The sequence below is a fragment of the Emys orbicularis genome, chromosome 15 (genome assembly GCF_028017835.1).
Source record: "Emys orbicularis isolate rEmyOrb1 chromosome 15, rEmyOrb1.hap1, whole genome shotgun sequence".
Classification (NCBI taxonomy): domain Eukaryota; kingdom Metazoa; phylum Chordata; order Testudines; family Emydidae; genus Emys; species Emys orbicularis.
The window spans coordinates 15598882-15626436 of record NC_088697.1 but is presented as its reverse complement, the minus strand read 5'-3'; the positions used below and the strand labels follow the sequence as shown (position 1 = coordinate 15626436).

The following is a 27555-nucleotide window of genomic DNA, read 5'->3' as shown; positions in this document are numbered from 1 at the left end:
TCCTGCTAGTCTGGGTCCAGCAATCACTCACCCCCCCCTGTAGGGACTGTCCTTTGTTCCAGTTTCTTTCAGGTTTCCTTGGGGATGGGGAGGCTCTCTCTTTAGCCAGCTGAAGACCAAATGGAGGGATTTCCCATGGGTTTAAATAGACTTTCTCTCATGGTTGGAGACCCCCTCCTCTCTCTTATGCAAAGTTCAGCTCCAAGATGGAGTTCTAGAGTCACCTGGGCAAGTCACGTCCATGGATGACTCACAGTTTTTACAGGCAGAAGCCATTGCCCACATGGTATCTTGTATGTCTCCAGGAAGACTTCTTATGTGGATTGGGGCATTCAAAGATGCATTGTTCCTTAAGTGCTTCTTGATTGGGCACTTAACTTTGCAAATTCCTTTCTAAAGAAGCTGACCAAATGCCTTACAAAGCTTACTTAGAAATCAAGCAAGTATACAGCCAATATTCATAACTTCAAGTACAAAAATGATTTATGTGTACGAACAGGATGAACAGATTCAGTAAACCATAACCTTTACAGAGATACGTTACATGGCACATGTAGCATAAAACATACTCCAGTTATGTCATATTCCCATAAAGCATTATGGGATACATCATCACAAGACCATACTCCAATAGTAGTTTTCAATGGTTCACTGTCAAACCGGGAGGATATATCTATTGGGGCCACACAGGGGTCTGTCCTGGTTCCAGTACAAGTCACTATTTTCATTAATCACTGGATAATGGGGTAGAGAATATGCTTATAAAATTTGTGGATAACACCATGCTTGGAAGAGTGGCAAGCAACTTTGGAGGGCAGAATTAGAATTCAAAATGACCTTGATAAAATGGAGAATTAATCTGAAATCCACAAGATGAAATTCAATAAAGACAAGTGCAAAGTACTACACTTAGCAGTAAAAAACAAATGCATATATACAAAATGGTGAATGACTGTCTATGTAGTATTATTAGTTAATTATTAGATAAATTAGAAAAGATGGAGTTTAGTACAAGCATTGTAAGATGGATGTTGTCAGTTGTTGGCTGCATGTGTGTTCTTGCTATGTGCTACAGCAGCTCTGCGCAGGTAACTAACACAGCAGACCTTGATCGAACTGCCCAAGAAGCCCACAGACTCGTTTCAGTGGTGAAGGTGCTTGGACAGGCTAATTGGCGATGAAGCACGGTCCTAGTGTAACCCACACCTTGTGGGTGTGGAGTTCTGTCCCAGCTAGTGGCACCGAGACCACTTCGAGAGAGACAGAGAGAGATAAAATGAGTCTGCTCTACAGCGTTAGTTCACAGCCAGTGGCTTTTAGCTCATGCGGTAGAGGCTTATACACTAAGCTCCAGAGGTCCCAGGTTTGATCCCGACGACCGGGGTCTGTCAGCATTACAGGTGGGGGCTCGTCCGGGATTTCAGCTGGGAAGACTCTGAAGCTCAGGATCTGCTTCCTCAGCTAGGGGAAATATGTAACCCAGACACTAGAAGCTCATGCACTAAGCTCCAGAGGTCCCCGGTCCATTCCTGCCTGCCAACGACCGGGGTCTGTCGGCATTACACTAGCTCCCCGGATCAATGTTTACAGTTAGACTAGCACATGTATGCCCGTGACAATGGACTAGGTTCAATGAGCAGCAGAACTTTCCATTCCCACCCTAGGCCGAACAAAGACACCCCCTCTGTGACCCTTTTTTAATACACTGATACAAACAAATACAAATATTGCCCCTCTGAAGAGGTTAGTTAACACCATTACCTTGTACATGTTGGTTCAATGAAGACATTTTTAGCCATCACCCTGTCATTCTGACTTTATCTTTAAAAGGGGTTAGTGTGTCCCTGTATCATCTTTGGGGTGTGTATTTATACCATAACTTTGTATCAGGGTGTTCTACTACTACCCTTCTGGAATCTGTTTATGCAAGTGTCCAGTGCCTAGTGCTTCTTTGGAGTGTTTGTGTTTTTGAAAAACTATCCATGTTCTTGCCAAGTTCATGTTCTGTACACCGAACCTGGAGGTAGGCATGTTTTGTAACAGGGCCTAATTCTTGCCCAGAGCCTAACTTTTGCTAACTTTACTTTATAGCAGCAGGGCCTGACTTTACTTAAGGCCTTAGGCCTCATACCAGGCTCCTTATGTCTCAGGCTCTCTCCTTCTACTACAATAGATAATGAGCTGGCTAAAGGGGAGAATGCGATGGGTTGTTCTGAAAGGTGAACTATTGGGCTGGAAGGAGGTTACTAGTGGAGTTCCTCAAGGATCAGTCTTGGGACCAATGTTATTAAAAAAAATTATGAATGGCCTTGGCACAAAAAGTAGGAGTCTGCGAGTGAAATTTGCTGATATAAGGATGGGAGGCATCATTAATACAGAGGAGGACTGGAATGTTATACAGGAAAATCTGGATGAACTTGAAAAGTGGACTAACAGAAATGGGATGAAATTCAGTAGTACAAAATGCAAGGTCATGCACGAATAATAATAATTTCTGCTATAAGCTGGGGGCTCATCAGTTGGAAATGACTGAGGAGGAAAGATACCTGGGTGTGTTGGTTAATCACAGGATGATGATGAGCCACCAATGTCATGCAACTGCAAAAAAGGCAACTGGAGAAGGGGCCTTTAGATATGGGCTGGCTTGCGCTCACCCACCCCTCACCTCTAAAACTTAATAGGTGCCAAAACGGTAAATGTGATCCTGGTATGTATCAGGTGAGGCATTTTCAGCACAGATAGAAAGTATTAATAGCACTGTACAAGGCAATGGTAAGATCTCATTTGGAATACTGTGTACAATTCTAGTGACCCACTTTCAAGGAAGATTAATTCAAACTGGAAAAGGTGGAGAGAATACCTACTGGGATGATCAGGAGAATGGAGGGCCTATCTTATGACAAAGACGGGAACAGTGTGGCTTGTTTAGTATAGCAAAACCAAGACTGAGAGAGGATATGAATGCGCTCTATAAATACATCAGAGGTAAACACCAAGGAGGGTGAAGAGCTATTAAAAGGTAAAGGATAATCTTGGAACAAGAATAAATGGGTATAAACTGGCCATGAACAAATTCAGGGTGGAAATTAGAAGAAAGTTTCTAGCCATCAAAGGAGTGAGGTTATAGAACAGCCTCCCAAAAGGAATTGTTGGGGCAAACAACTTAATTAAATTTAAGAGAGAGCTGCACAAATTTATGAGTATGATTGTATCATGGGGTTGCTTGGGCTGATGGGGGTAGGGCTTAGGAGCCCTGAAGGTCCCTTCCAGTTTATGCCTTATGTTGCTTCAGGGCTTCAGCCAGGGCTTCACCCTGAAGGCATCAGGAAAGGATGCCCTCTCCCCAAAGCATTCTGTTGTTTCATATTTTTTTGTCTTCGTGTTAACATATGGCTGTGAGAGCTGGAGCTGTACTAAAACAGACAAAAAACTAGACTCCTTCAAAAAATAAGTGCCTACAAAGATTCTGGGCATTGGTTGGTATTGGTCTTTTACTGGACCAACTTCTGTTGGTACATCATTAGTAGGGCTGTTGATTAATTGCAGATAACTCATGCGATTAACTCAAAAACATTAATCATGATTTTAAAAATTAATCGCGATTAATCACAGTTTTAATCATACTGTTAAACAATAGAATACCAATTGAAATTTGTTAAATATTTTTGGATGTTTTTCTACATTTTCAAATATATTGATTTCAGTTACAACACAGAATAAAAAGTGTACACGGCTCACTTTATATTATTTTTTATTACAAATATTTGCACTGTAAAAATGATAAAAGAAATAGTATTTTTCAGTTCATCTCATACAAGTACTGTAGTGCAATCTCTTTATCATGAAATTGCAACTTACAAATGTAGGGTTTTTTGTTACATAACTGCACTCGAAAACAAAATAATGTAAAACTTTAGAGCCTACAAGTCCACTCAGTCCTACTTCTTGTTCAGCCAATCGCTAAGAGAAAAAAGTTTGTTTACATTAATAGGAGATAATGCTGTCCACTTCTTATTTACAATGTCACCAGAAAGTGAGAACAGGCATTTGCACGGCACTGTTGTAGTTGGCGTCGCAAGATATTTATATGCCAGATGCACTAAAGATTCATATTCCTCTTCGTGCTTCAGCCATCATTCCAGAGGACATGCTTCCATGCTGATGACGCTCGTTAAAAAAATAATGTGTTAATTAAATTTGTGACTGAACTTCTTGGGGGAGAATTGTATGTCTCCTTCTCTGTTTTACCTGCATTCTTCCATATATTTCATGTTATAGCAGTCTCAGATGATGACCCAGCACATCTTGTTCATTTTAAGAACACTTTCACTGCAAATTTGACAAAATGCAAAGAAGATACCAATGTGAAATTTCTAAAGATAGCTACAACACTCGACCCAAGCTTTAAGAATCTGAAGTGCCTTCCAAAATCTGAGAAGGATGAGGTGTGGAGCATGCTTTCAGAAGTCTTAAAAGAGCTACACTTTGATGTGGAAACTACAGAATCCAAACCACCAAAAAAGAAAATCAACCTTCTGCTGGTGGCATCTGACTCAGAGGATGAAAATGAACATGCATCAGTCCGCACTACTTTGGATCGTTATCGAGCAGAACCCGTCATCAGCATGGATACTTGTCCTCTGGAATAGTAGTTGAAACATCAAGGGACATATGAATCTTTAGCACATCTGGCATATAAATATCTTGTGACGCCAGCTTCAACAGTGCCATGCAAACACCTGTTCTCACTTTCAGGTGATATTGTAAACAAGAAGCAGGCAGCATTATCTCCTGCAAATGTAAACAAACTTGTTTGTCTGAGCAATTGGCTGAACAAGAAGTAGGACTGATTGGACTTGTAGGCTCTAAAGTTTTACATTGTTTTCTTTTCGAATACAGGGGTTTTTTGTACATAATTCTATATTTGTAAGTTCAACTTTCATGGGAAGAGATTTCACCTAATAAAAGTACTGTAGTGCACTGAAAAATACTATTTCTTTTGTTTTTTACAGTACAAATATTTGTAATCAAAAATAAATGTGAGCACTGTACACTTTGTATTCTGTGTTGTAGTTGAAATCAATATATTTGAAAATGTAGAAAACATCCAAAAATATTTAAATAAATGGTATTCTATTATTGTTTAATAGCGTGATTAATCACAATTAATTTTTTTAATCGCTTGACAGCCGTATTTAAAAATCTATCTTTCTGTAGTTAATAAATCTGTTTATCTAAAACAGTGTGATTTTGGTTGAAGTGCTAAAGTTTTCAGATGCCAAAGTAGCCCCTGGAATCACGGTTAAAGTTGCCCCCTCCTACCAAAATCTGAAATTGTGCCCCTGTATAACCGCATGCACACTAGGGGGTCTAGCAGTGCAAATTTGTGTTTAGACAAGTCCTTAGATACTGGAGCTGAAACATCCCCTGGTCATCCAGTTCTTGCAGTCCATTGGTCTCAGTAGCCCATGCTAACCCAAGGCAGCTCTTTGTTCTTCTCAAATGGCTTATGAGTCTGTGACAGCCTCTCAACTATTAGATCTGATCCTTTGAGCAGCTTTTAGATACAGAGACAATCCTTCCAGGAGTTGTTGCCATGTACAGTGCCCTCTGATGTTCTGATTTAGTGATGGTGCCTCTTTGTCCCTCGTCTTCTTTCTATTCCCTTCTTCCCTTTTACTTTCCCCTTCTTGCTCTTTTATGCCTTTTATCATATTCTGTTCTATGGTCTGAATGTCCTGCTCGTGGAAACACAGATCATTCTTTATGCAAATAAATTTGTTTGATCTCCATTTCCAAGTCCTAGAAATACCTGCCCCCCTCCCCCCACACGCACACACATACACCCGAAAACCTCCCTAGAATTGAAGAGACAAGATTAAAGTTGACCAGCCCAAATTTTAATTTATTTTTTTAAATATCGTTTACTTCACAGCCTTTCTGCCCTCTCACCCTCTCAATTAATCTATTCCATCAAATTAGTGGGAAGCAGCACTCTGTTGGGTGACCTTACATGAATAAACCCAAAGCACTGTCTTTCTGAAGGACAGAATACGGAAGCCTGTCTGTACTTCACTCTGCCTGGTGCGATGGCCACCACTGAAAAATGTGTAGCTCACATTATAAATCCCTAGTAATAAGAATGGAGCAGAGTCATGGTATCATGTGCCCCAACTCTAAACAGAGTTAAGGGTTTGCCTACAATACAAAATTAGATCAACTTAATCTAGGTTGACCTACAGCCACTGCAGTAATTCAATCGGCTGTTGGTATCCATGGCAAGGCTGCAGTTGTATACTGAGGCCTTGGCTACACTTGCAGATGTACAGTGCTGTGAGTTAAACCTGAGTTCATGAAGCTGAGTAGGGAAAGCGCTGCAGTCTGTACACACTGACAGCTGCCCAGCGCACTGTCGTGGCCACATTTGCGGCAATTGCAGCGCTATTGGGAGCGGTGCATTATGGGCAGCTATCCCACAGAGCACCTTTTCCCATTCTGGTGCCGTGGGTTGTGGGAAGGGGGCGTGGGTGCGGGGCATTCTGGGTCCTGTCCCAACACCCCGTGATGCATTGCTTCGCATCCCAGAAATCCCTTTGTTTCCGTTCATCTTTGGCGCCATCTTTCAACGGTTTCTGTGCAGCGCGATCTGTCTGCGGGAAATGGAGCCCGAACTGCTGAGGCATATGCTGACTTATCTCACCAGCACATCACGTTTGGTTGTCGAACTATTCCTTAAGATCCAAAGTAACAGTGAGAGTGAGGAGTCCGATGATGCTATCAAGCCGCGTAACGCGTACAACACGAAATTGCTTGTGGCATTCACGGACATGCTCAGCACTGTGGAACGCCACTTTTGGGCTCGGGAAACAAGCACCGAGTGGTGGGATCACATCGTCATGGAAGTCTGGGATGACGAGCAGTGGCTGCAGAACTTTCGGATGAGAAAAGCCACTTTCATGGGGCTGTGTGAGGAGCTTGCCCCCACCCTGCGACGCAAGGACACGAGATTGAGAGCTGCCCTGCCAGCGGAGAAGCGGGTGGCTATTGCAATCTGGAAGCTGGCAACTCCAGACAGCTACCGGTCGGTCGCAAACAAGTTTGGAGTGGGAAAGTCGACCGTTGGAATCGTGTTGATGCAAGTTTGCAAGGCCATTAATCGCATCCTATTCAGAAGAACCGTGACTCTGGGTAATGTGCAGGAAATAGTGGATGGCGTTGCACAAATGGGGTTCCCTAACTGTGGAGGGGCGATAGATGGGACGCACATTCCTATTCTGGCACCACCCCACCTAGGATCCGAGTACGTTAATCGGAAGGGGTATTTCTCTATGGTTCTCCAGGCGCTTGTGGATCACCGTGGGCGTTCCATTGACATTAACACAGGCTGGCCCGGAAAGGTGCATGACGCACGCATCTTTTGGAACACTTGGCTGTTCAGGAAGATGCAGGTCGAGACTTTTTTCCCAGAGCGGAAGATCACGGTAGGGGAAGTTGAAATGCCCATTGTGATCCTTGGAGATCCCGCTTACCCATTAATGCCGTGGCTCATGAAACCCTACACAGGGAGCCTTGACAGCAGCAAGGAACGGTTCAACTACAGGCTGAGCCGGTGCAGAATGACTGTGGAGTGTGCCTTTGGCCATTTAAAGGGCCGCTGGCGATCTCTGTATGGGAAGCTGGACTTGGCCGAAAACAGCATCCCCGCGGTTATATCTGCATGCTGTGCCTTCCATAATATTTGTGAAGGGAAGGATGAAAGCTTCACTCAGGCATGGACCTCTGAGGTTCAACACCTGGAGGCTGAATTTGCACAGCCAGAGAGCAGGGCTATTACAGGGGCCCAGCGCGGGGCTGCAAGGATTAGGGATGCCTTGAGGGAGCAATTTGAGGCTGAAAACCAGCAGTGATATCTGGTGCCCTGCACGGGAGTGAAGTGCAGTAGTTCCAATCTTTAGGAATCAGTGTCTGCTTAGCAGACAAGCAGACTTGCAGTGCCTGTTTATTTCCTGGGCTAAGGAGTCTTTTACTTTATGTAATAATAAAGAATGTTTTCAAAGCCAAAGAATCCATTTATTGAAAAGAAAATATTTATTGAAAAGAAACAAGGGGGTGGAGTGGGGAACGGTACAATCACAGATTCGCGTATGTCCTGTCTGGTGTGCTGTGCAGTGCGCTGCAGCGGCAGTGCAATACTCGCTATTCTTCTCAGGGAGGTGGAGTACATGCAGCACTGCAACCACAGAGATACAGTGCTGCAAATGCCTTGCCAATGTGGACGGGGAGTGAGTTACAGTGCTGGGGGCGGCTTTACAGTGCTGTAACTCGCAAGTGTAGCCAAGGCCTAACATAGTTAGGTCGACATAAGCTGCCTTACGTCGACCTAACTCTGTAGTGTAGACCAAGCCTAAGGCCTTGTCTACATGACACAGTTTTGTTGACAAAAGTCAGCTTTCATTGACAAAAGAGTGGAGGTGCACACACTGAAATGCTCCTCCTGCCGATGTAATTCCCCTGCTACCCAGGCATAATAGAAGACCTGGTAATTGAAAATCAGCAGCCAGCTGATCAACCTCAGCACTCCACCCTGGGGGAAACTTCCCCCCTTCACTTCACAACTATTATGCATTGTACAGCAGGCGGCAATGACTGTCGGAATATTTTCCTCGTTGAGGTCTAACCTGCCAAAAAGGCAGTGCCAGCAACCTTTTAATCTGCCAAAAGATACGTTCAGTGGTCATTTGGCACCTGCCGAGCCTGTAGTTGAAGTGCTTCCTTGCTGCTGTCTAGGTTCCTGGTGTAAGGCTTCATGAGCCATGAGAGCAAAGAGTACACAGGGTCTCCCAGGATCACTATGGGCATTTCCACATCCCCCATCAGAATCTTCTGGTCTGGAAAGAAAGTCCCAGCATGCAGTTTTCTATACAGTCCAGTGTTCCTAAAGATGCGTGCATCTGCACCTTCCCTGACCACCCTACATTGATGTCAGTGAAATGGCCCTGGTGATCCACTAGCTCCTGCAAGACCATGGAGAAGTAGCCCTTTCAGTTAATGTACTCTGTCTCAAGATGGTCTGGGGCCAAAATTGGGATGTGTTCCATCTATTGCTGCAGTTAGGGAATCCCATTGCCTTGAAGCCATCAAATATTTCCTGCACATTACCAAGAGTCACAGTCCTTTGTTGCAGGAGGTGATTAATGGCCCTGCAGACTTGCATCACCGCAACCCCCCCAGTGGATTTTCCAACACCAAACTGATTCGCAATTGACTGGTAGCAGTCTAGAGTTGCCAGCTTCCACATAGTGATCGCCACTAGCTTTTCAACAGTGTGGGCAGCTCTCATTCTGGTGTCCTTATGCTGCAGTGCTGGGACGGGCTCTGCACACCGTTCCAGGAGGGAGGATTTGCACATCCGAAAGTTCTACAGCCACTGCTTGTCATCCCATACATGCATCACAATGAGATTCCACCACTCAGTGCTTGTTTCCTGAGCCCAGTACCAATGGTCCACCATGTTCAGCTGCTCCATGAAGGCCAGTAGCAATATGGAATTATTTCTTTCCATGACACACAGGAGGGCAGGCACCACTGATTCACTTTCTGTTTCACAGCTCATGAAATACTGCTGAACCAGCCGCGTTGTGGTCATAACGCTCAGCAGTTCAGGATCCATGCTTTCAGACAGATGGTGGGCACATAGTTTACAAGGGCTGTTAAAAATGGCATGAAACGAAGTCAGAAGCCCATGGAATGATGGGATGGAAATAACTGCATCATGGGATGGTGAGCAAACTCCCATGATGCATCGCAATCCGTTCCCAGATCTCCCAGGATCAGAGAGTGGCAAGTTGCAGTGGGATAGCTTCCCACGATACAACTCTCTAACTGTCAATGCAAGAGCACCAACTGTGGACGTGATCTGCCAACGCAAGGAGCATTGTGTGGATGTGCACAACCGACATAATTAAAGCAGCTTATGATCATCGATGTAACTTAAGTCGACTAAACACAGTAGTGTAAAAATAGCCTTCGTCTTAATGGTGACCTAGAAGCCTTGTCATTATCTCTTTGTGAGTACAGACATTAATGTTTTGTTTTGGAAAAAAAATTGTAAAATGGCCTTTTTCCAAAGAAAAAATATTTTGCAAAAAACTATTCACTTATTCAATTGTTTTAATTTTTCACAGACATTTTCATGACTTCTTTATCCATTGTTTTTAATCAAAAAAATTATCAAAACCATCATCAAAATGGTTCAGATGTTTTTGTTTACTGAAAACAAGTGTCAAGAATCATTTCCATAATGTTTTTGACCAAAAAAATATTTAAAAATGCAATAAAATTTTTGAAAAACTGAAAAGAGATCTATTAGAAACCCTGCACAATGGAAAAGTCTTCAAAAATTTCATTTTTTTCTTAGTTTTTATTTTTCCTTTTTTGACCAGCTTTATGCATTAAAATAAATTTAAAGCCTCTTTGGGTTAAATGTATTATTAGAATTTCTAGTCTACTTACTCCTCATCCTGAAGATGCTCTTCCTCCTCTTGTATCTGGAGGTGATTTTTTACAGGAGCCAGGTTCTCGGTTTTGGCATTGTAATTCCGAAAGCAGACATTCAGCTTCTCATCAAATTCATTCACCAAGTCTTCCATGGACTTGAAGCTGATAATTTCAGAGGAGAAGTTCTCAAGCTCAGAAAGGGAGGGATCTTCCAGATGCTGAGGGGATGAGCCATAAAAACAATGGGGTTTTTCTTCTCTGTCATCAACGTAGCAGGGTCTCAGATCCTCAAACTCCTCATCCAGACTCACCAGTGGGGCTTCCATCTTGGACTGGCTAAAGTGAAATCTTCAAGTCAGATTATCTAGAACAAAAAGTACATTAATGAGTCAGTAATGAAGCTTAGTATTATGCACACACTTCCTGTTTCTGCAGGCTTTAGTTCATTACTGTGGGAAGAGTAGCCCTGTCTATATTGACGATCATATCAGAACTTTCATTACAACCTGCAAAGAGTTGCTCATAGCCTTCTGAAAACTGCATTTTTGGCCTGACATTTTCCATGTTTGATGTCAGCCAGAGATTAATTATTTTTGGAAAGTCTGAGCAAAATCAGTTTAGACAGGGTTTTTTTATTATGGAAAGATTTAAAAAAATAATACTTAAAGGTTTACTTAAACACACGTTACTCACACAACTAAAAAACAATTTAATTTCACAAACTGAAATTTTTCAGGCAGGCTACTCTTCATGCGAAACAGACCTTTGCATTGTTTGCTAAAAACTAAAATACAGTTGAGATATAAACATTTAAAAAAAAATGGTCATGAGTGCACATTAGAAATTTTTGCTAACTTTGGCAGACTCAATATTGTAGCTCTAGTTAACATCAAAGGGTGGGATGTTCAACAGGACTTGTGCTCCTAAGTCACTTGGGTGCTTTTGAAAATCCCAACCATAGTTAATACTGACATTTCTACAAAATCTGCATTGAGAGAACATTTTAATCAGAAAACTGTAAATGATAATTATGAATGATTTCAGAATACCTTATCAGATGCCCCAAAAGCCACAATCCCAAAAATAAGGAAGAAGGATATGCTGGGTTAAAAACTGACCTGGTTTAGAGGAGAAGGGAAAGCAGCTATAAAGAATTGGAAAATAATATATAACAAATGGAAGAAAGGGGAAGTTGATAGTAATGAATATAAATCAGAAATTAGGAATTGTAGAAAACTGATAAGGGAAGAAAAGGGACACACACACAAAAATCTATGGCCAGCAGAGCTAAGGACAATGAGAAGGAGCTTTTAAAAAAAATATTAGGAACAAAAGGAATCCTGGCAATGGTATTGGTTCACTACTAGGTGGAAATGGTAGAATTATCGATAAGAATACAGAAAAGGCAGAAGTGTTCAATAAATATTTCTGTACTGTATGTGGGGAAAAACATAGTCTCATCATTTGGTGATGATAATACTCTTTCCTCTCGACTCATATCTCTGGACGATGTTAAAGAGAAGCTACTAAATTTAGTCATTTTTAAATAATCAGATCCAGATAACTTGCATCCAAGATTTTTTTAAAGAGTTGTCTGAGGAGCTTGCTGGACCATTAATTTTGATTTTCAATAAGTCTTGGAGCACTGGGGAAGTTCCAAAAGACTGGAAGAAAGCTAATGTTATGCCAATTTTTTAAAATGGTAAATGAGATGATCTGGGTAATATAGGTCTGTCAACCTGACATCGGTCCCAGGAATGATAATGGAGCCGCTGATATGGGATTCAAATAATAAAGAATTAAAGGAGGATAATATAATTAACGCGAATCAACCTGTATTCATGGGAAATTGATCCTGTCACACTAACCTGATATCTTTTTTATGAGGTTACAAATTTGGTTGATAAATGCTGTAATGTACTTCTGTAAGGCATTTGACATAGTACTGCACATTTTGATTAAAAAACTAAGATGATATCAAATTAACATGGCACACAGCCTGGGACCGTGGGACCGCTGTGCCCCCTTAATTTACTAATCTTGATTGTCTCTCACAATGCCTTACTGGTGATAAGCAACAAACCCCTCGAAGTGCTGTTACCTCTCAGGACAACCACGTGTGGTGCCCCACACCCAGCCAGATTGCATGACAGCTCCCAGAGCCACTCACAAATGACACAGAGAAAGGCACCAGTCAAATCCCCCAAGCTCCCATCTTATACCACCGGAATATACCCTCTAGCACTGCTCAAGACCCTTTCTTGAGCAATGCAAGTTTATTAATTGGTTCACCACTTCATCAATGGAAAGTGGACATACACTAGCTTTTGTAGCCTGAGCAGATTTACCAAGCACTTCAGTCAAACTCACTGGTAACGATAAACACTAGAATATGTTTATTGATTACAAAAAATGGATTTTAAGTGATAAGTGATAGGCAAAAAGTCAGAGTAATTACCAAAAGAAAATAAAAGATAAGCACGCAGTCTAAATTCTCAACCTTATTATACTAGGCAATATCTGGACTAAGCAGTTTTTCCTCACCCCAGTCAAAACTGCAGGTTGGTTACAGTCTTTCATATGCATGCTCTGCCTGTTAGCTTGGGGACCAGTCTCCTCAGCTCCAGCATTCTTGTTGCTTTCACTGAAAGTGGGGGAAGAGCCAGGACAAACCATGAGGCCTCTATCATCTATTGAATATCCTCATTCCATGTACTTGCAGAGCACAAGTCCAGGCATGCCCAGTGGGCATTACTGAGTCATCAGGCAAGGTTGAGCAATTCCCCTGTTGTGGCCTTGTGCAAGTGAGTCACTGACTTGTAACTTCCTTGCTAGACAATGGCTGTTGATGGTTGTTTGACACCCACCCAGGCATTGGTTACCTCCCTTGTTGTTGTCTTTGGGGACCTAGTATCTGGGACGATTCCACAACTCACAGCATATTTTAGTGACAACCATACAACATAAGCAGGGGAGAGATAGCTCAGTGGTTTGAGCATTGGCCTGCTAAACCCAGGGTTCTGAGCTCAATCCTTGAGGGGGCCATTTAGGGATCTGGGGCAAAATAATGTCAGGGACAGTACTTGGTCCGGCAGTGAACTGGACTCAATGACCTGTCAAGGTCCCTTCCATTTCTATGACAATTGCATAGCTTCATATGCACTAATGAATCTTACAGCTGTCAAGCAATTAAAAAAAATTAATTGCACTGTTAAACAATAGAATACCATTTATTTAAATATTTTTGGATGTTTTCTACATTTTCAAATATATTGATTTCAACTACAACACAGAATACAAAGCATACAGTGCTCATTTTATATTTATTTCCTATTACAAATATTTGCACTGTAAAAAAAAAAATAGTATTTTTCAATTCACTTAATACAAGTACTGTAGTGCAAACTTACAAAAGTAGAATTATGTAGAAAAAAATTACTGCACTCAAAAATAAAACAATGTAAAACTTTAGCGCCTACAAGTCCACTCAGTCCTATTTCTTGTTCAGCCAATCACTCAGACAAACAAGTTTGTTTACATTTGCAGGAGATAATGCTGCCCGCTTCTTGTTCACAATGTCACCTGAAAGTGAGAACAGGCATTCGCATGGCCCTGTTTTAGCCAGCATCGGAAGATATTTACATGCCAGATGCGGTAAAGATTCATATATCCCTTCATGCTTCAAACACCATTCCAGAGGACATGCATCCATGCTGATGACGGGTTCTGCTCAATAACAATCCAAAGCAGCGTGGACTGACGCATGTTTATTTTCATCCTCTGAGTCAGATGCCACCAGCAGAAGGTTGATTTTCTTTTTTGGTGGTTTGGGTTCTGTAGTTTCCGCATTGGAGTGTTGCTTTTTTAAGACTTCTGAAAGTATGCTTCACACCCTGTCCCTCTCAGATTTTGGAAGGTACTTCAGATTCTTAAACCTTGGGTCAAGTGCCATAGCTATCTTTAGAAATCTCACATTGGTACCTTCTTTGCGTTTTGTCAAATCTGCAGCAAAAAAGTGTTCTTAAAAGGAACGATATGTGCTGGGTCATCATCCGAGACTACAATAACATGAAATATATGGAAGAATGCGGGTAAAACAGAGCACGAGACATACAATTCTCCCCCAAGGAGTTCAATCACAAATTTAATTAATGCATTATTTTTTTTAATGAGCATCATCAACATGGAAGCATGTGCTCTGGAATGGTGGCCGAAGCATGAAGGGGCATATGAATGTTTAGCATATCTGGCACGCAAATACCTTGTAATGCCGGCTACAAAAGTCCCATGCAAATGCCTGTTCTCACTTTCAGGTGAATTGTAAATAAGAAGTGGGCAGCATTATCTCCCTTGTTTGTCTTAGTGACTGGCTGAACAAGAAGTAGGGTTGAGTGGACTTGTAGGCTCTAAAGTTTTGTATTGTTTTGTTTTTGAGTGCAGTTATGTAAAAAAAACCATAAATCTACATTTGTAAGTTGCATTTTCACGATAAAGAGATTGTACATCAGTACTTGTATGAGGTGAATTGATAAATACTATTTCTTTTGTTTATCATTTTTACAGTGCAAATATTTGTAATAAAAATATAAAGTGAGCAGTGTACACTTTGTATTCTGTGTTGTAACTGAAATCAATATATTTGAAAATGTAGAAAAACATGCAAAAATATTTAATAAATTTCAATTGGTATTCTATTGTTTAACAGTGTGATTAAAACTGCGATTAATTTTTTTAAAATCATGATTAATGTTTGAGTTAATCACGTGAGTTATCTGCAATTAATCAACAGCCCTACTAACGATACACATTTAGATAGAACAATGGCTTTCAGCAGATCATAACCTTTCCCAGGATATCTCACATGGCATTCTTTATATGAAATACCACAATTATATACAAATGATGAATATGGGGGTTACAGGGCACTCCCCCGAAGTATAGTGTGTCACAAACTGACAGCTCTCAAAATGTTACTGTAAATGAGGAATCATCATCAAGTGGTGCTTCCAGTGGAGTCCTTCAGGGATTGGTTTGTAGCCTATACTATTTAACATTTTGATCAATGACCTGGAAGAAAACATTTTTGTACACTGAATAAGGCAGGGCAACCTTGAATTAGCTATGCATATGCAATGCAGCCCTCTTTCATTTAGAGCTAGAGCTGGGAGAATTTTTTTTTTAAATGTGGTTCAGCTCAGCTGTATTCTCTCCCTTTAGTGTTTGTAAATTCAAAAAGCTTTGAAAGTGGCCTTCAAAGTTTGTTCAGATATGCACTTAGGGGATCACACACATGTATTTTCAGCATCAGTGTGGAGAGCAGAGAGGCCCCTTATGACTCTTTGCAACAGGCTGTTCTGATCTTCACTGGCAAGGGTGCTTGGTTGAGAGGAGTTTGGATGCTGGAGCTATGGTAGTATTGCTTCCTGTCTGTGTCTGGAAGCTAATGTGACCACTTCCTTCTGCATCAGTATACGGAATGTCCATCTTGTTCATTGTGCATGTGCTCATGGACCTCACCAGTAATTGTAGCTTACAAATGGCAATAGGCCATTTCTTCATATCACCTTTGAAAGAAGAGGAGCAGATTTTTGTAGATGGGAGCATACAGGTCTGGAAGCAGGGGGGCCAGGAAAGGCATGGGTTATATATTTAATATTTATATGCATATAAAACATTAAGGCTAGAACTTTCAAATGAGAAGGGAGAGCTACTTGGGCAAGAGCTCTCTTAGGTGGTTCACCTGCCCTATGCTGCTCCGCCTGGGCTCTCCTCACAATCCCTAGAAGCAGGTGAGGGGAATGTTCCTCCACACACACCCAGGGACTATATCACCCTAGAGATGGGAGAAGCAAGAAGGGATGCTTGGAATGTTGGTGGGGATGTCATGGGCAGCTAATGAGAAGGGTGCCTGCACTCAAGGGGATGTTGCATTGGGGGTAGGTGCCAGGCAAGGTGTGCATGTGCCTGGGTGAGATGGGTGTCTGGTTTGGGGATGGGTTCCAGGGGCAACATTAATTGGTTTATTTGATGTTTCGGGAGCTAGAAGATTAAGGCATCTACAGGCTCAGGATTAGGGCCCCAGCTCCTGGAGTCATGTGATTTCTTCAGATTCTAAACGTTCATTTTTAAAAAAAGGGCATTTCCAGCCTATGTAGTTGTATAGAAAAACATTAAAATGTGGCACAATTATAACTGAACAAGTCAGAGCTGCCTGCCTGAGTATGGAGACAGTCTGAAACACTAGCTCTGCGAGGGGAACTGCCCCCATGCACCACCATGGGAGGTGTAAGCGTGCACAGACTCACCCGGCAGTGCCTCCTGCTAGTTGTCCTCGGGAATTAGCATCCAGCCTCCAGAGCACCCTCTTCAGGCCAGTATCTTGCCACTACTGCTGGCCCCCCGTGTCCCTCCCAGGACCCCAGTGCCTCTTTAACTGGGTGTCACCCCCTGGCAGTATCCCCACAGTTCTGGGTCTCACCCTCCCAGGGGAACCCCCACCCCCTATCCCCACTTCACCTCAATCTTGGCTACTGCCCAGTCTCCATCTAGCCCCCATTCCCTGGGGCAGACTGCAGTATAAGCCACTCATCACAGGCAAAGGGGTTCAGACCTGCTGCCTCTGCCTACCCCCGGGCTGCCCCGTTGCAACCCTGCACCTATTTGGCCTATAGTCAGGCCTGCAGCCTGGGGCTTTCCACGCCAGAGCTCCCAGCTCCCCTAGCCCTTCCCCAGCCCTGCTCCCAATCTAGATATCTTGCTTAAGTCCCTACAGCCAGGCCCTTCTCCCTCTACAAGCAGAGGGAGGCTTACTGGGCTTCTGGCTCACAGCCTCTCATAGGGGCCAGCTGGGCCTGATTGGGGCATGGCCCCAGCTGAGCCTACTTTCCCCCAATCAGCCCAGGCTTCTTGCCCCAGCCACAGCCCTCTCCTGGGATGTTTCAAGCCCCGCAGGGCAGGAGCGGGTAACCACCCTGCTACAGAGGTTAACACCTAGATTCTCTGCTCTGGGTGGGGGGCTTGCCAAGTCCTCCCCAGCAAGGAGCTTAGTGTGTGGTAGGAGGAGAGAGTGCAGTGGGCCTTGCCCCCCACCCCAGCAGTTACACCCTGGCTGATGGGGTAAGTACTAGGGAGCCCCTGCTGTCACCCCTTCCTCTCTGGAAAAGGAGAGGAGACCCCTGTTGCCTCCCCTCTGTGCCAAAGGGGAGGAAGTGACCCTGCTCCCACTACTGGGGCAGAAGGAACCCAATGCCACTGCACTGCCTCTGGGAGGAGAGGGGAACCAGTGCTTCCACCTTTCAAGTGAGGAAGGATGCAGAACAGAGCCATGTTGTGCCTATGGACCCAGATGACCTTAGCCTGGCCCTGCCTGGCATTAATTGGTGTCAGAGGTCAGACAACTGGTGAAAGAGATCTCCAGGCCAGATGGGCTACAACATGTAGGTGGGAGTCATGGCTTGGGGCACCAGAGTACTTTGGTCTTGGGAGTACTTGTGCTAATCAGTACAGGATACATTTTTCAAGCCTTGTGGTCCTTGTCCTTCTGACAAAAAGGGTTGATTTGCTGTCCTGTTCCCTCACCTCCTTCACTTCAGCCTGGGTTCCTTGCCATGAATCTGACACCACCACCCACACATGGCATCCTACTCCATCACCTCCCTCCAACCCCCTTCAAGTTATGGGCCTCTTCCACCCTTTGACTGCAGCAAATGGACTTTTTCTAACTGGTCATCCTGCAGGCCTATGTCAGTTCCTCTCCACATCCCGTCCTTCTTTAGCGTAGGGTTACCATACGTCCTCTTTTTCCCGGACATGTCCGGCTTTTCGGCACTCAAACCCCCGTCCGGGGGGAATTGCCAAAAAGCCGAACATGTCCGGGAAAATGGCGGCTCTGCTCCTCCCCTGACTCTTCGGCTCTGTTTAAGAGCCGAGCTGCCCGAGCGCTATGGGCTTCAGGCAGCCCCCATGCCTCCGGACCCCAGCCGCCGGCCGGGCACTTCCCCTCCCGGGCTCTGGCGGCGCAGGGTCCGGAGGCATGGGGGCTGCCCGAAGCCGGTAGCGCTGGGGCAGCTCAGCTCTTAAACAGAGCCGAAGAGTCAGGGGAGGAGCAGAGCCTCCAGCCGCGGCGGCTCTGCTCCTCCCTGACTCTTCGGCTCTGTTTAAGAGCCGAGCGCTACGGGCTTTGGGCAGCCCCCATACCTCCGGACCCTGCGCCGCCGGAGCCCGGGAGGGGAAGTGCCTGGCTGGGGGCGCAGGGTCCGGAGGCAAGGGGGCTGCCCGAAGCCGGTAGCGCTCGGGCAGCCCGGCTCTTAAACAGAGCCGAAGAGTCAGCGGAGGAGCAGAGCCTCCAGCCGCGGCTGCTCTGCTCCTCCCCGACTCTTCGGCTCTGTTTAAGAGCCGAGCTGCCCGAGCGCTATGGGCTTCAGGCAGCCCCCTTGCCTCCGGACCCCAGCCGCCGGGCGAGCACTTCCCCGCCCTGGCTCCGGCGGCGCAGGGTCCGGAGGCACGGGGGCTGCCCGAAGCCGGTAGCGCTCGGGCAGCCCGGCTCTTAAACAGAGCCAAACAGTCAGCAGAGGAGCAGAGCCTCTGCGGCTCTGCTCCTCCCCTGACTCTTCGGCTCTGTTTAAGAGCCGGGCATGGGGGCTGCCCGAAGCCGGTAGCGCTCGGGCAGCCCGGCTCTTAAACAGAGCCGGGCTGCCCGAGCGCTACCGGCTTCGGGCAGCCCCCATGCCTCCGGACCCTGCGCCGCCGGAGCCCGGGAGGGGAAGTGCCCGGCTGGGGGCGCAGGATCCGGAGGCATGGGGGCTGCCCGAAGCCCAAGCGCTACCGGCTTCACGGTTTGCCGGGCAGCCTCCAGACCCTGTGCCCCCGGCTGGGCGCTTCCCCTCCCGGGCTCCAGCTGCGCTGGGCAAGCACCGGCCGGGGGCGCAGAGTCTGGGGGCTGCCCGGCAAACCGTGAAGCTGGTAGCGCTCCGGCAGCCCTTTCCCCATGGCTGGGAGTGGGAGGGAGGAGGGGGCGGAGTTAGGGCGGGGAAGGGGCGGAGTTGGGGCGGGGCTGGGGGTGGGGAAATGGGCGGGGCCAGGGCCCGTGGAGGGTCCTCTTTTTTTATTTAATAGATATGGTAACCCTACTTTAGCGTCTCCAGTCTCCCGACTCCAGGCCACCTTTCCTGTCTGCATTATCCTCCACAGACTCACCCTGGCCCAGGCAGCTGGGAAGCAAGAGATTTGGCAGCTTTGCTTTGTTAGATATGGGGCAAGCAGGTAGGGTGACCAGATGTCCTGATATTTTGCACTCCGGCTTTTTTTTTTTTTTTTTGCTTCTGCGGTGCACCTGCCTCTCTCTCCCCCCGCCCCCCCAATGTGTCCCGATATTTTGTTCTTGTCATCTGGTCACCCTACAAGCAGGGAGGGGGGGGAGGAATAGCTCAGTGGTTTGAGCATTGGCCTGCTAAACCCAGGGTTATGAGTTCAATCCTTGAGGGGGGCCATTTAGGGACATGGAGCAAAAATCTGTTGGGTGATTTAATGGGGGATTGGTCCTGCTTTGAGCAGGGGGTTGGACTAGATGACCTCCTGAGGTCCCTTCCAACCCTGATATTCTATGAAGGGACCTACAGCTCTATTCTATGAAGGCAGAGGAAGTCCTCTGATGATGGGTCACATGGGTGATACAGTGAGAGATGCAATATTAAAGTTGCAGCATTTTTAAAGGTGGCAGGATGGACACATATGTAAGGGGACTGTTGTCCCCTTACTAAAACTCAGTGGAGGTATTTTGGTTGGCTAACTCCCAGTACTAAAAGAAAGGGGAAGGGTCAATGGGAAATCAGTCCCCAGGAACAATGGGGAGAGGCCTATGCTCCAGGTCAGCCTGATTGACAGGGCCAGTAGGCTAATCAGGGAGTCAGGAGACCGGGGGGGTCCTGTCCTCAGTATGAGCTGAGCTGGAATTGCCTGCCTCAGTGAGAGTGGGGCTGAGCTAAGGAGAAAGCAGGGGCCCAAGCTGAGCGGGGGAGAAGAGCTGTGCCAGTCAGAGGAGCCAGAAAGGCAGCCCAGAGCTGGGAGCAGAGTCACAGAAGCAGCCTACAGAGCAGACCTGTGCTGGGAGGAGAGCAGTGGCAACCAGAGCCAGAGGGGCCAATGAAGCAGCCCAGGGAGTTGGAGGCAGGGCAGAGTGGAGCAATCCGGAGCCGGGTGTGGTGAGCAGCTGGGGAGAGCAAGGGGGACCCTGGGCAGCAGGCCCAGCACAGGGAGACGCCCCCCACCAAGACGCCTTGCAGGCCAGGCTTGGAGGGGGATCGTAACCCCAACGGGGTGGGGGCTGACACTGGGAAGAAGGGTCCCACCATCTAAAGCCTGAGGGCGTGTGGCCACCATCAGAGCAAGTGTCTGACCCACAGCATCCCTGCAGCACAACCAGAGCCTGAGAAGGAGGCCTGGGGCTTGTGAGGAACAGACTGAACTTCCCTTACATGCCACAGACGCTGGTTGTGATACATTTTTTTTTTAAATTAATGGAGATATCCCATCTCCTAGAACTGGAAGGGACCTTGAAAGGTCATTGAGTCCAGCCCCCTGCCTTCACTAGCAGGACCAAGTACTGATTTTGCCCCAGATCCCTAAGTGGCCCCCTCAAGGATTGAACTCACAACCCTGGGTTTAGCAGGCCAATGCTCAAACCACTGAGCTATCCCTCCCCCCCATGCCACAGAGCGGGGCTATGTGTTTTCCTTTAACCTTTCCCATTTTTCCTTATTTTTTTAATTGGTTGCTGTTTAATAAATTGTATTTGCTTTGAACTGTATGTAATGATCAGTGGGTCAGGGAAGCATCCAGTGCAGAGAGAGCACCCCGGAGTGGGGACACCCTAGCCCCTGCCCTAAGTGACGACGACAAGGTTGGGGGTCAAGCCCCACAGGAATCCTGGGCCCAGCCTTGTTGGGGCTATGAGGACTCTGCCACACAGGAGAGTGGAGGGGGAGCCCTTGAGGTCAGGCAGGCCTCTGGGTAAAGGAAGTGGGAGCGAGGACTCAGATCCTTTCACTAGCCCATTTCACCGGGGTAGTGTATAAGCCAGGAAAGTTTCCCATAAAAGCAGGACCATTCCCCCGCTTACACATAGGCCAAGATTTTCAGAAGTGCTCAGCATGGTGGGAATTGAGCTCTTTTGAAAATCTGGTTATAAGCATCACATGGAAGCTGAGCCTTTTTGAAAACCCGGCCTATCTCAGGGTAACTGGACACTCAGTTTTACCTGGGCTGGTTTTCTGCCATGATTTCAAAATTCCTTATTGATAGTGTTGTGGTTTTGAAAATGCGAGATACCATTTCTCCATGTAGCCTGCATGAGTCTATCACAGGGTTGCTGATGGCCATAGCCCAGTCTGGGCAATGGTGCACAAGACAAATCACAGCACACCTCCCACAGCACGCAAGGACTGTACTCACAGGCAACCATAGTCACAGACAACTGCTGTTTGGCCATAGGCAAAGGTGTCTCGGGACAATGGGTTTGAGGCTGCAGATGGCACAGGGACACCACCTATTACAGGCTTGGCATGTGCAAAGAAATTAAACTTATTTCACTAGCTCTGTTTCTAAATCAATGTAGTCAAATCAGTGCAGCAGCCCCTTTGTGTGAACACTCTTAAATCATTTTAAAAGTGACTAATACTGATGTAGTTTAACTCAATATCAAATGCATATAAAAGAGCATGGCTAATGCATCAGCTTGGGGCTCAGGGGAGGAACAGGGGATTAACACTGGGTGGTGGAAAATTATGGCAAGGTACATGTCCTTCCTTAAGGCTATCTTACATGGGAGTCTGCCTCTTCACTGAGGTTTCTCTCCTGTGTGTGTCAGAGCTCCAAAGAGCTAAAGATGCGCCTTTAGAGAGGCCAAACCACCCTGTGCACTCCAGACTGAGTATGTGTGTATCTGTCTGCCTCGTCAGTAATCACTTTCCTAACTGAACCTTTTAAACTGTTGTCTTCTTCCCCATTTTTAAAAAAAGTGGCGGTTTTGTATTCTCCTTGCACTTTGTGTGGCTGCCGGGAGAAGTGGGGTGTAGTGGGGGAGGAAGGCCTGAACTTTTCCTTCGTCATGTGCTCTCAAGCCAGCCTGACATGCAAGTGGTCAATTGCAGGCAGAAGGGTGTCAGCTTGCTTCCTGCAAAGTTAGGGTCTTAGCCATGGCTATCTCAGAGGAAACTTACTCTGTGTATGGGAGGCTCTAAAAAATCTAACAACATCACTCACCATATTAACCAGACCCCATTGGCTGACTCCCCACCTCAATCTCCCTTAGCATAGAGAGCCCTTGGGCCCTGCTAGCAATTATTATTATTAGTGAATGCAAAAGTGGTACCATAAAGATGTAAAAAGTTCAGAATACAAAATATAAAGTAGAGATATAAACCAGAGATGCATAAATCAAAAAAAGAAAAATGTCTGCGGTGTCCAAAGGTGGGCATCACGTGCTTTTGTCATTGAGTAGCCTTGGGGTCAGCAGCTGCATTCTGGAAAGTCCTCCTGATACACCAGCACAGGAGAAGCAGCCATTTCTGTAGGTGTGCAGGTGTGCCTTGTATGGCCAGAGGAGCCAGCAAACCCTAACTGCCAAGCACAGCTGATCAGGCTAGGGTGACCAGACAGCAAATGTAAAAAATCAGGACGGGGGGTGGGGGGTAATAGGAGCCTATATAAGAAAAAGACCCCAAAATCAGGACTGTTCCTATAAAATCGGGACATCTGGTCACCCTAGATCAGGCTACTGACAATTCTGGCTGTAATTCATCACATATTGCTCTATCTAGTTTCTACAGTTCCAGAAGTGGTTAATGAACTACTTAGGGTCCTACAAGTATTTGATTTGATTAGACATTATCCCACCTAGAGGAATTCTCCCAGTTGCCTATTGTTTGCATCTAGCACACTCACTGTTTGTTTGGTTTTTTTAAGGCAGCCAGTTGTTCCTTTGTGTTAATTTGACTCCATTGTCATCATGGTATTTACAAATAGCTCCTAATGACAAGCAGAAATTATTGTTGTGCAGGCTCTAAGTGAAGCCTCCCGCACATAAGGGGCTGTTGCACTGATGCTGTTATTCAAATGGGCAGAGATTTCTGATCGTTTTTAATGCAATTCATAGTTCTCTGAATTGGGCAATTCTGATATAATGACTCATTTTAACAATTTTGGGATGAATTTATTCTTCATAAAAGTGAGGGACTAACACAGCTGAATGAGAGCCCGACATCACTCAGGCAGTCATTCATTACACTAGCTTTTACCACACTGCTCTGCCAATCCTGACCTACCCTGTCCTGCTAGTCCAGCCCTACACCCATAGCAATCCAGCCAGTGTACCACACTAATGACCTGCAGAATAGTACCTTTTACTATTCCAGTCCTTTGCGTCTCTGCCAACAAAACATTGAGGAATCCATCTTTGTACTGTACAATAACATTCTCAAAAAGATAGAGAGCATAACACCACGTTATTGACCTTTCTGCCCCTTGAGCCAGAATTTCACACACATTTATCCTAAATCCTGCTTTTTTTAAAGAGTCCACTCCAACAGCAAGAATGCCCTCCAAACTAGCATCTAGGCAGGCAGCAGAACAAGAGCATACATTCCGATGCACTGCTTCATTGCAGATGGAGCGTCAAGTTCCCTTTTGCCAAACATGACATGACAAAAGCAACAGAAGATGGAAAACAGAAAGATGCAGAAGCCCAAAGAGCATCTAGAAAATATCCTACAAATAAGGCTACGTTTTAGTCACGGGTATTTTTAGTAAAAATCATGGACGGGTCACGGGCAGTAAACAAAAATTCATGGCCCGTGACCTGTCCATGACTTGTACTATATACCCCTGACTAAATCTTGGGGAGGGGGCGGCCCGGGGGGCGCTGCAGGTGCTCAGGAGGCAACCTGGGGACCCCCGCTGGTGCTGGGTTGGCGGGGCTGGTAGGCTCCCTACCCGGCTCTGCACCTCCCCAGAAGCAGTGACCTCCCTCAGCTCCTAAGCAGAGGCAGAGGTGCGGCCATGCATCTCTGCACACTCCATCCTCCCTGAGTGCCGGCTCCTCAGTTCCCATTGGCCAGAAACCATGGCCAATGGGAGCTGCGGGGGCAGTGCCTATAGGCGGAGGCAGTGCGCAGAGTCCCCGGGACGCACCTCCCCATAGGAGCCACGGGATGTTGCTGCTTCCGAGGAACCCCCTGAGGTAAGTGCCGCTCAGAGCCCTCACCCTCTCTCACAGGCCAACCTCCAGCCCTGAGCCCCACACACAAACTCCTGCTGCTGCTGGGGGAAGGGGGCGGTGACCTGAGACTGCCCCAGCAGCAGACAGTGCAGCGGGCCACTGCAGAAGTCATGGAGGTCACAGAAAGCCATTAAATCTGTGACTTCCGTGACCTCTGTGACAAACTCACAGCCTTACGTATAAGACACTGTAATTCATATATTCATAGGTTCTGGGGCCAGAAAGAACCACTGTAATCATCCAGTCTGCCCTCCTGCATAACACAGGCCACAGAATGTCCCTGAAATAATTCCTGTTTGAACTACGGCAGATCTTTTAGAAAAACATCTAATCTTGATTTTAAAATTGCCAGAGATGGAGAATCCACCACAACCTTTGGTAAACTATCCCTATGCAATCTCCCTGGGCCTCTCTGTTTGGCCCAAACTTCCCACGCTGGTTGGCTCAGGACACTCTTCTCCTCAGCTTCTCCCCCACCTCTCTGGTTTAACATGATTCCCCCCAACACACAATTTTGCTCAGGACTGACTTTCAAATTAGAGTGTATCTCTACTGGATTCAGCCTCACAACATTATCTCCATGTTACCCCTTCCATACCCTTCCATGGTACCTGCTGAGTCATTTCCAATGCTGGGATTAAGCAATGGGATCCAGCTGTAACAGCCTCCCTACAGCATCAGACCCTGGAAACTGACAGTTCTCTGCTTGTATGGGGCTCAAACAGGAAGGAGACAGGTGGAGGGAGAGTCCCAGTCACTTTGCTGCAGGGAGCAAGGTGCTCTGAAAGCCAGGCTGAAGAGTAACAATCTCTTACTCTCTGCCTCCCCATTCCCCAAGCAGAGAACCCTGCACAATGCTGTTCTGTTTGCACTAAGCACTTTAGGGATCACGAGGTAGTGCACTCCCAAGTGGCACTGTCAAGACATTAGTGCATTAGTGATGTTAGGTCACCTTGTTTTAAGAGCCAGGCAGCAATACTGCATCCCAGTCATCAGATAAGTAGAGATTCCCATCAAAAACACACATATTTCCCATCCCTATGGACACCCCCCCCAAATACATGCACACACAAACACCCTCCACTACACCCAAACAATCCTCAGTCTCCATACATCTAAACACCCACCTCCCATATGCTCACACACCACTAATCTTCCCCTCCAACACAAACTCTAAAAACCTCCACTCACACACAACCTTCCCTCCCTGCCCACCTTCCCCCATACACACACACACACACTCTCCTCTCCCGTTCACATACACACACTCATTCTTGTCTCCCTGAACAGCCTCTCCCACACACATCCAACACCAATCCATACGCATGCACATACACACGCCTCTGCTTCACTTCAGACACAACCCCCTCCATGTACACTTTCCTGCCCCCATAAAGCCTCATTCCTACACAACAAAGCCTCCTGCCCCCCACTAAACACACTGACTTCTGCTTTACCCCACCACAACCCCACTCCACATACCACTTTCCTCCACATACACCCCCCAATTCTCAGTCATCACCTATATATATATATATATATATATATATATAATCCCCTTCTCACCATCCTTACACACACACACACCAAATCCCCATCCCCTCACACCCACTTTCCCATCTGCATTCTCACACACAGCCCCTCTCCCCCACCCTTCACAATCCTTCCTCTGCATCAACACATGCAGACAAAAAAAATTTCCTAGCACAAGCCTTTGCCCAGTGCACACATACCTTCCCCGCACACCTGCAGAGCCCTCCTCTGTACACACACAAAGATCCCCTTCTGTACATACACACACAGTGCCCCCCTGTACACATACAGAGACACGCACAGACACAGTCTGTCCTGTGCACACACACACAAACATACAGCCCCTGTATACACACACAACCACAGACACACACACAGCCCCCTTGTGCACACACACAACCACCCTGTACACACACAAATACCCTGTACACACACACACAAACACACCCAGCCTGTCCTGTACACACACAGACACACAGAGCCCCTCATGTACATACATACACACACACAGCCCCCCTGTACACACACACACAGAGCCCCATCTGTATTTCCACACACAGACACACAGCCCCCTGTACACACACACACACACACTCAGCCCCTCTGTACACACACAACCCCCTCTTTATATCTACACACACAGCCATACACACACACACACAGCCCCCTATGTACAGCCACACAGCCACACACACAGCGGCCTGTACACACACAGCCCTACCTCCGACACAATGGCTCTGCGCAGGGCGAGGAGGGGGGTGCTTTCAGTACCACGTTTGCGCGTTGGTTTGCCGGCCTGGGGGGTCCCGTTTAGCCCCGTTGACCCGGCAGTCGCTCGCCAGACAATGGGGACGGGTCAGGGGCTGCTTCTCGGAAAGCGGAGTCGGGCCCCCAGCATCCGCACGAACAATTCGGCCCCCGGCGCCGCCGCTCAAAGGACAGAGACAAACACGCACCTGAGGTGTGGTCTGGGGGTTAGCAAAGAGCAGCTGGGGAAACGCAAGGTCTCTGGCTCAGCTCAGCATCCCTGGGAGCTGAAGAGAATGTAACGGAATCAGCGAGCCGCTGCCTGCGTGGAGATAGGGCTGTTCCCAGCCGTCTGCCTCCCCTCTGCAGAGAGCCGTGTGCGCTCAGCCCTTCCTCATCAATATGCATTAGCTTCAAGACACTGACAACAGCACAGCAGTCTCTGCTTCAGATAGGAGGCCTGCTCCGAACACACGCTGACAAGCCCTACTCGCGAGGGACAAGGC

At 46.5% G+C, this 27555-nt stretch overlaps 1 protein-coding gene across 1 annotated transcript; it reads right to left on the bottom strand.

The window, feature by feature from the left end:
- Positions 1-10508: 10508 nt before the first annotated feature.
- Positions 10509-10823, bottom strand: FEZ1 (fasciculation and elongation protein zeta 1). Its single transcript, XM_065417212.1, has one exon. It carries the CDS (start codon positions 10821-10823, stop codon positions 10509-10511), a length of 315 nt encoding a protein of 104 aa, XP_065273284.1.
- Positions 10824-27555: the final 16732 nt, after the last annotated feature.